This window comes from Necator americanus, chromosome II, assembly GCF_031761385.1.
Source record: "Necator americanus strain Aroian chromosome II, whole genome shotgun sequence".
Taxonomy (NCBI): domain Eukaryota; kingdom Metazoa; phylum Nematoda; class Chromadorea; order Rhabditida; family Ancylostomatidae; genus Necator; species Necator americanus.
The window spans coordinates 18,155,000-18,164,434 of record NC_087372.1 but is presented as its reverse complement, the minus strand read 5'-3'; the positions used below and the strand labels follow the sequence as shown (position 1 = coordinate 18,164,434).

General features: G+C 41.2%; 2 protein-coding genes across 3 annotated transcripts; both read right to left on the bottom strand.

Annotated features, from left to right (window-relative positions):
- Positions 1 to 34: 34 nt before the first annotated feature.
- Positions 35 to 3,863, bottom strand: RB195_018307 (uncharacterized protein; the record flags this gene model as incomplete). Its single annotated transcript, XM_013448346.2, has 3 exons — positions 35 to 95; positions 922 to 1,066; positions 3,752 to 3,863. 3 exons carry the CDS (start codon positions 3,861 to 3,863, stop codon positions 35 to 37), a joined length of 318 nt encoding a protein of 105 aa, XP_013303800.2.
- A 4,026-nt stretch (positions 3,864 to 7,889) lies between these two features.
- RB195_018306 (uncharacterized protein) lies at positions 7,890 to 9,323 on the bottom strand (the record flags this gene model as incomplete). Of its 2 annotated transcripts, XM_064185680.1 has the most annotated exons (4): positions 7,890 to 8,081; positions 8,259 to 8,396; positions 9,023 to 9,164; positions 9,232 to 9,323. In XM_064185680.1, 4 exons carry the CDS (start codon positions 9,321 to 9,323, stop codon positions 7,890 to 7,892), a joined length of 564 nt encoding a protein of 187 aa, XP_064041560.1. The 2 variants fall into 2 exon arrangements, with proteins under 2 accessions (XP_064041560.1, XP_064041561.1); XM_064185679.1 differs by lacking the exon at positions 8,259 to 8,396.
- Between the last annotated feature and the right edge of the window lie 112 nt (positions 9,324 to 9,435).

Below are 9,435 nucleotides of genomic sequence, written 5' to 3'. Positions count from 1 at the left end.
AAGAAAAATAGTCAACAATAACAACCGCATACGCTTAGAATTGAATGACCTGTCCTCGCGCTTTCTTCTGTCCTCCCAACTCAAAGTGTTTGCATCTGAAACAATTATTAGAGCTTAGGAAATAATCTTAATAATCGTATATAAACAAAGGCGCAAAAAGAACACGCTTCGCTCAAAACCCTATACGTGATTAAGTACGTGTAGGCTCCTCACTATACCATGCTACTTCACTGGGGTAGAAACGACAATTAGAGGATGTCATCAACAATTGCATTTATACATATTAAACATAACACTTCAGTTAATGTTTCGAATTGAAAAAAAGGACTATATTCACAAGACGTCAAGGTTCTAGCAGTTTATAGAAGTAATATGACTTCTAATAGATTTACGTTCTAGATAAGCTATGCTTTAAAGGATACCATGGAAAAGAGAGGAGCTCAAATAACGAATTCTTCGAGTCAAAACGTTGAAATTAATGAAAAGTCAGTAGGTTGATCGAACAGAAGAAAATAAATTAACTAAAATAATGGAGAACAAGAAAATGATTGACTATTGAGTTTTTTCGGCTGTTTTTCCATTTTTTATGACAATTCACGTTTCGAAATAAGGTAAAAAAGAACGGGCAGAACTCATCCCTTAACCTGATGAATACAAAGACGGGAAAAACTGGTTTGGACTCTCTTAATTCTGGAACCACGGTTATATCCTTAATAAAATTGAAAATATCTCCTCCTCTATTGAAATGACGGCGTGAATTAAAAGAAATATTTCTATTGCCACTAATTTTTCTGCTACAGATAATTAAAATCCAAAGCACACACCAGTTACGAGTCCTTTTTCCAAGCCTATCTACAGCCTTTCAAAGTAATCTCACTAACCGTTCATATTCCGTTGGAAAACAGTGTAAAGTGAACTTGCCTTTTGATTGGAAGCTGCTTCTTATGCTTGCATTCAGTGCACTCCATACGAAGAACAATTTTCTTAGTTGTCTTCGCCTTCTTTCTGAAGATAGGCTTGGTCTGACCACCGAATCCTGCTTGTTTGCGATCGTAACGTCGTCGCCCTTAAAAATAAGTAGAAATATAGCGTTCCGCTGAAATTCCACAAATATTTTCTTATAACTGAAAGTTCTCTACATGGAAGCATGGAAGGCATTAATACAACACTCATTCCACTATGAATGCAGCATAGTATTTGGCGTAACTCTATTTGTTGTGGACTCAGTGACCGTTGTTGAGTGATACTCTATTATGTTCCCTATACTTCTATTCATGAAAACATCCGTGCTGGAATGACTACTTCAACAGAGTCCAAAACGACAAATGAATTGTTTCCAAAAGTTGGGCAAATTTCTACATGCAAACATATAGTTCTTGAGTTGGTAATTTATCAGTATAGGACATAGGTTGATATAAGCACGAGCAAGGCTACGTTGGTGAGGATCAGAAACTTGTGCATCAAAATCATTTCCATACCTTCTCGCTCCCGTGGTCCTACCAATATGTAATGAATCTAGTCCCGTTCCTTGAGGATCGACAACACGCAAAGGTGCATATCTGCCTATTTTTTCAACACAGAAAATATAAATGTGCAAAACGAAGGACTACAATCTACAACTGCTACTATGCCAGTATCACGTGATACACACACACATACGCACACACGCACGCACACACGCGCAAACACACACACGCACGCCTACACACGCAAACACACACACGCACGCCTACACACATATATATATACACGTACTTCATCCGTATCCGTAAGTGAAGCTGTTCAAAAACACATCTCTGAACACCTCCGCTTCTCAAACCTGACATTACCTTTAGCCCTCACAATGCAAACGGAACACAGTAGATTAAAACCGTTTAATTTAGGAAGTTTAAAAATAGTAGTGTCCACAGCTGTACTAGGGATACGATGTGAACGGTTATTTTATTGGTGGCTGCCTTTTCTGAGAAAACTACTGATTTAATTTATTCATTTCTTTATACACTCCTAAACAATTTGTCAAGAACACAAAATATTTCCTCAACGAATGTTGGAAGATCTGCAGTCAGAGACTAAAAGGAGGATATGCAAGTGTTAACTTAACATTAAGTGGTAAACAGTAACAAGCAGTAACTTTTGACTAGTTGTTATAGGACAAATGAATTTTGTGTGGTTACATTGTATTAGGATTATTTATTATGATTTCATCCACGTCTATCTGACTCGGTCTCAAAAACTAGATTAATTGCTTTGGTAACACTGCAGAAGACGTTAGTCACTGGAGAAGTGCGGACGACTGCATCTCACAATTTCACATACAACGAAAAGAAATGGAAAAAGAAACCCTGCGTAAACAAATAGCAGCGTCTAGTGCACAGAAGATTGTATTATGGTTGTGATTAGTGATAAACAGTTCAGGAAAAGAAAAGAAAAGGGAAAAATAACAAGTACGAAATAAACAAATTAATTTATCTAGATTTTAGTTGTACTTGCCATCAAAATTTTACAATAATAGTGAAATCTAGAGGTTATTTGGTAGGCAAGCCTCTTCAAGAGAAAACGATAGATTCTAAAAAATTAAAGAGAAAATTTATCATTTATGTATTTATCACTGTCGTACACCGAAATCCTGCCAGGAAAGAAGCAGGGTCAACGTTGTTCAGTGGCAAAAAAGTGAAAGGAGTTATTGTTGAGCTTCTTACAGACAACAATGACGCTGGTGATACTCTCCTCAAGAGGAAATCTCCTCAAGTTACAGTAGTTTCTTCCACCATGACGATGATAGTCATGGTCAGTGGTCCTAATTAACGGTTACATATTTTTTAAGCATCATAAAAGAGGTAGACAAAACATGCAGCGATTTTTTTCTTTTGAAACACTACAAATCAAATCCAAATTGTGATGGTATCAAAAAATAACAAATAGAGAAGCAGAGATAAAAAAGTACGTAACGCATTTGATTCGACCATATCGATAACTAAATGTAACGGGTTCAACAAGAAATCACTGCATGAGTGTGTCATAAACTCTGCGGAATTCCATAAAAAATTAACATTTTTGTCCAAACACCTTCATAGATACAAAACCCAAAAAAAACTCAAAGATAACTCAATGAACAAGTGGCATGAGTAGTTAGCAAGGACAAGATGTAGAGACAATGACAAAGTCAAGCATGCATTCTTTCTACTACAGGAACTTAAATTACTGAAAACATTATGCTATCAGCTGCAAAATAGTCATTACTTCAAACACTGATTTCTCTTGCTAGTGTTCCATCCTCCTGAACAAATGTTCAAATACCTCAGAACTCTCCAACACTCCAGACTCTCTTTGGAAAGAGAAAAAAGAAACATAACAGGCTCTTGATTAGAACGAACACAGAAACAATGAAGTCCTCGATCGAGTGAGCAAAAAAATGTTTAGTAAAGTTTCGAGAGTAAAATATAGTTGGGGAGGGGGCACTCAGTTGCGCCCTTATTTCTCGAAGTAGATAATTAAATCAATCGGGCCCTAAAGCCTAAGCATTAGTCTTAAAGGATCTCTAACATGTAGGCCAAAGTTACGGGGGGAAAAAAGTAAGTAAGAGCGTCGAGAAATAAGGGTGCCACTGAGCCTATAGGGTATACATCTCTAGGGAACTTAAAGAGGAGAAAATCAAAACTTAAGGGACTTTAAATATGTTAAAGATCAATATAATACTGAAAAAAACACAATGTAATCTATAAGCAGTGGAGGGAGAAATTACAGAACACACCTTGAGCGAATTTCGACTCTTTGCCCTTCTTATATTGAGTGACTTTGTGGTTGGTGTGCTTTCTGCACTTTCCGTCACAGAAGGTCCTTCTAGCCTTTGGCACGTTGACCATATTACCTTGGATAAGATGTAATAACTAATACTAAATATAAGAACACGTACTCTCAAAAACATCACAAAAACAAAGCAAAAACACTCATAAACTAGTAGCAGCGATGCCGTGACAGTGCTCGTAAAAAAGGCAAGTCAGCTAGGAAAAACAAAAGCCGTACCAAACGACTAAGATCAGGAATAAAGTGATGTGGAAGAAATGGAAAAACGATTACGCAGAAGTAAGTCAGCTCAAAAATAAAAGAAATGCATTTTGTAGTAGCGAATAGGTACGATACGGTAAAGAAATAGAATCGACCGCCGCGAGACCGCCGTCGCATCCACGTTCCGCTCCTTTAAAATCGCTCAGCGTCAGCGCTTGGCTTTCTGTATAACAATGAAGCAGTTGTTGGTAGGTTGGTGGTTATTCAACGTCTCTTCATTGATGCACAATAGTACTTGTGTATGAAAAATGAAAGGAATGTGCACAACGGATAAGAAATTTGAATGATTTGCTGGGTAGTAGTGCATAAGGTAAGAGCTTAAATGATGGAATAACCAAAAAAGTTTGCGCGTAGTTCCACGAGAAAGTGTGAATACAAATGTGGCGAGAGGAGCTACGCTGAGTAGTAACATGGATGGATGGAAACCCAAGTTCTATGACATGCTATGCGAAGGCGGGGCAAAGCCATCAATGCTGATGCAGAGAGGCATGAGCTAGATAAGTTCGAAGCACTTAAGTAAGGTCTCCTTCGACACAATGTCAGCTGGATTGGTTCCTTTCCGTGCCGCTTGTTCCAGCAACACCTCAGGAGTGTGGTGTAAAAAGGTATCGAGCCCTGCGCGTAATGTAGTTTTTTTGGTGAGTCGTAAAGGGTGGTCTCTTGAGTATGGTTCGTGGAGATTATTCCTGGAAATAAACTCTTCTAGCGATAAAGAGAACGTTGATATTAATGTACCAGTCTGAACGTCCGGCTAAAGCCGGACTTCAGACTTTCTGTGGTGTTCGCTTCGCTCCAATTCACTAATCAACGAAAATTAACAGTGGTGGCATTTTCAGTGAAATTGGACTTGTGTATCTCCAAAAATCTCTCTTCCTTTTTTTATACTATAACTAAAAGCGAAAGATTTCATCTTAGTCTTAGTTATTCATAGTCTTCTTTCTCAACGCGTCAGTTCTACATTTGGAGAACATTCGAACTTCAGCTTCAAACACCCATACCAATATATTCTAGACAAAGTTTAAAAGTATCACGCGAAATAAGGGTTTTCCTCCTGTTTTCCTCAAACAGTTATCAGAGAAGGATGTTTAAGCATAAAATGACGTAAAGGGTATCTTCCTTCCGATAAAGATAACGTTCTACGTCAGATCACATAAACATCTTGCTACTATTTAAGCAGCCGTTTGCATACGGGTTCCCACTTTCTGAGAACGACATGCTACCAACTTGAGGCGAACGAAGAAGGAGATAGGCACACGGAGGAGTCGTAATGGTGAAAAGTAAAGCGCCCAGTCGCAACGGCTATGAAACGGCAGCGGCCATCTATCTCTTGCGTCTTGCACACGAAGTTATCACGCACAATTTCGACGCCGGTGGACCCGTCTTACATCATTTTATAGCCTTCTGGCGCCGGCACACCAATCCGACGCCGGTGGACCCGTCGGACCCGCTTCTATAAGTATCTTGCGCCGGTGGACCCGTCGCACCCTTTTCTATAAGTATCTGACGGCGGTGGACCTGCCGCACCTGCTCTTATAGACATCTGACGCCGGCGCACCAATCTGACGCCGGTGGACCTGTCGCACCCCCTTCTATAGATATTTGACGCCGGTGGACCCGTCACACCTCCTCCTATAGGTATCTGGCGCCGGTGGACCCGCCGCACCCCCTTCTATAGATATTTGACGCCGGTGGACCCGTCGGACCCGCTTCTATGGGTATCTGGCGCCGGTGGACCCGTCGCACCCCCTTCTATAGGTATCTGACGCCGGTGGACCCGTCGCACCCCCTTTTTGAATTTCGTGACTGACACACACACACGTGACAGAATAAACCCGTTCTTATATATCATGATATTATATAACACTTGAAAGTATCACTAGGCCCTCTAATTAAACATTATTGGTCTCGATACATATAGTGGGGTCAAAACGACATGAAGCACTTACGGAATCGCGTACGCGGTTTCTCTTGAGGTCTCTTCGTGGTGAAACCTTTGCTGCGGCCATCTATTGCCGCAGTTTGCTAGTTTGTCCCAACTCGGTCCCAGCTGCTTCCTCCACTGCCCGTTTCGAGCGCACGCAAATGCACTACTACATTCGTGATTCTTATCGTTTTGACCTCGACTACATTTGCTTCATGATAGAAAGTCGAACACTCGGGGCCCTGTGTACGTTTCTCCCTATTCCTTCGTTTGGTCATGTTTCACCTTTATTTTGCGCCCGTATAGAATCACATCTCATGTTTAATGATTTACTAAAGAGTTCCAACAGCCGGGAATAACTAATTAAACTCGTTTGGTGAGGAAGCAATCCGTTATGACGAATCTTCGTACAAGTTGAAGGTTGAGGCTTCAAAGCCACATTAGAATGTTTTAAAGAAGAGTACCCTTGGATCTGAAGATTTGGATGATGGGAATTAGGATGAAAAGATCATTAGAATGAATTGATCATTTCGACCAGCTGCTGTTTGCAACCCGCCTCCGAACGGCTGCAGCTTTGCGGAGATCGACCGAATACAAAGAAAGGCGGAATCTCGAATCGCGTCCTCGAAGATCTACTACTCCAATATGGTTGATACGAGGAATATTCAAGCGCAAGTTACGGTCGGTTTTTCAGATATCACAATCATTTACTGAATATACCTCGAAAAAGCGCGTGGCAAGACATTATCATCTAACTATAGCCAGTGAGGAGCAGCTTCAACAAGAGAAAGTTTGAAGCATGATCCGAATGCATTGAAAAGCAGCGACTAATGTAGAATATCAGACCAGCTGTACAGAGCCATTGAGGGGTCTTCGGAAATGCAGCTATTTTCCAACGTTTTCACGGAAGTTTTTGAAGCGGCGCAAAAGGAAAGATCTGAATTTATATCTCCTGCACTTGTAATTTTTTTTTTTTTGAAAATACCCATGAAAACCCTATGGGCGGTGTTTGCACCTCTTTTCGTAATTAGTTGACGGCGATTACGAAGATGTTTTACTCAAATGTTTTCCGTTTTCTGACCTTTCCGTCAAGCCCAGTTCAGAAACTTGAAATACGGAAAAGTTAATTCAAAGAAATGTCGGAAATATGGTCAGGTCTCTGTTAAACTTGTTGAGAACTTTTTTCCTCATGAGAGGTAAACCTTCACGAACAACCTTCTCTGAGCGCAGATAAGCCCGATCACGCCCACTAAGATATGACTTTAGATTTTTCGTGCGGAAGGGGGATAGTGAAAGAGAGCTTGATGGTTAACACAGAGTTCAGGCTTAATTTCACTTTATTTGAAATCGATTCTTCTCATGTGATTCCAGCGTCCCACGTTACGAAACAGGGTCACCGTTCGTTGGGATTTTTCTAAAAGCAGGGGAGGAGAAGGAAATGAGATTGATTTTTTGCAAATGGAAAGAAAGAAATGCAAAAGATGACAACAATCTAAATTTGAAAAATTGAAAGGTACGCAGAATTCTTCGTGTTTAGCTGCTTCGCATAGCAAAACTTGTACAGAACACTTTCCGCTTGTCCTTGTGAAAGAGTATAAACGATGCTTACGGAAGGAAACGAAGCAAGAGGAGGTTACGAATGTGACCAGAAAGAAGAAACTACGCATGAAGAGCATGAAGAGTGCTCTTTGTGAAGGAAGATGAGTAGAACTGAGATGATTTCAAAGAGTGGAGACTTTATCGCACGCATAATTCAAACATCACTTGAACAACCCGTAAAAAGATTTGGATCGGAGTAGAACAGAATAGGTTTCCTCCCACCATCAGACAACAAAAAAAAACAATTTAAAACATCGATTTAAGCAAACAGATACTGAATGCACGATGTTTAATAGAATACACTCTAGGTGGTAATCGACACGTTAAATATAGGAATAAACGCATTTTCTCTTTTTTGTTGCTCAAATTTTGTTTGCTTCGCTTCCCAGTATTTCCCCGTAGATATGAATATCTTTGTTTTGGTGAAGTCGTCATCTTTCTGCTCGAACCACAACGGCTTATACGTTTCTTCATTCATTGCTCGTGAACGCTGCGCCTGAAATGCGAATGAGCAAATATATGTCTATAAAAAGTATGTGTCCGTCATATATGTTTCATATCGGTGGCGAGCCCGGCGGAAGAATGCCACTCTTAGAACAGCAGGTCGAGATCAGGTGGAGATATTTTAAAGACTAATTGTAGATTAATTAATAATCACTCCACAACGGTTTACCGCTTCATAGTGGCGTGGAGGTGACTCTGGGCGTCGATCTGCGATGCACAACCAACGTACATCCTCCGATATTGTCTTCCGAGCTGAGGAAGAGTTCGACACACCCGACATTCCAACTTTTCCGAATCGTAAGTCTAGCTAAGAGTGAACCACTGCTAAGATTCACCACCGTCTTTGTAAAATCTCGCAAGGTGGCTCCATGATTCAATAAGTTGGCGACGACTTGTGGTGAAAGCTATCCTCGAAATGGCCTGGCTGCTTAGTTCGGGGAAAGTCTTCTTACCACTCTAGCATATACACTGTCTCAGTACCCTGCACATCGGGCCTCGCCGTCTTACACGTCGGACGTATGGCAACCACTAAGCGGCGCCCAAATCTAAGGTTGCTTAGGACGTCTCTGATTCTGGACAAAAGGCGTTACATGAAGGACTCGCCATGGAGACTGTTTGAGGCAGTGTACTTACAAGGAGAGAACAGTGTCCGCAGACGCTGACATACATGTCCTTCTCAGAGCAGCAGAGCATATCAAATTCCACGACATGCCTCTGCAAGAGATCAAGAGCAGAAGGAGCGACTTCCGTCACTCCGACCACATCCGTAACTTGCGGAGAAAAGCTTCCGTAATGAAATGAGGGTGGTGTATGTTTTGCTGTACACCTATATGTCGCATCTCGTCGATTCTCACGAGATCTGGTCACCTCTGGCCATTTTTCGTCTCCGCCCTCTGCGCCAAAAATCCATGAGCATCATCAACTGCTACTCACCAACATCAGAAGCTGATGAATCCGAATTGGACACATTTTATGAGGGGTTGGAGGAAGAGGTTCGCAGCGTCCTTGTACATTCGTTGTTGGAGACTTCATTGCAAAACTAGGAATGACGAGTACAGGATCGAAGAATTTGCGACTGAAACGAAAATTGCAATCGTCTTGCCGGACTGGTGTCTGCCACACGTCTTCTCCATGGGAATTACCCTACCATGGAAGGTGATGGTGTTTTTCTTTGTTCGTGACCAGTAGGATTGGCAAAAGGCACAACTCCTGTGGAGGAAGACCACGTACTCATCAGCCGAAGACGGTGTCAATGACGTCTTGGCGGTTATCCTTTTGTAGTGTTCTGATCACCGCCTCCTTTTAGCGAAAATACAACTCATCCACAAGATGAAGTAGAACGTCCT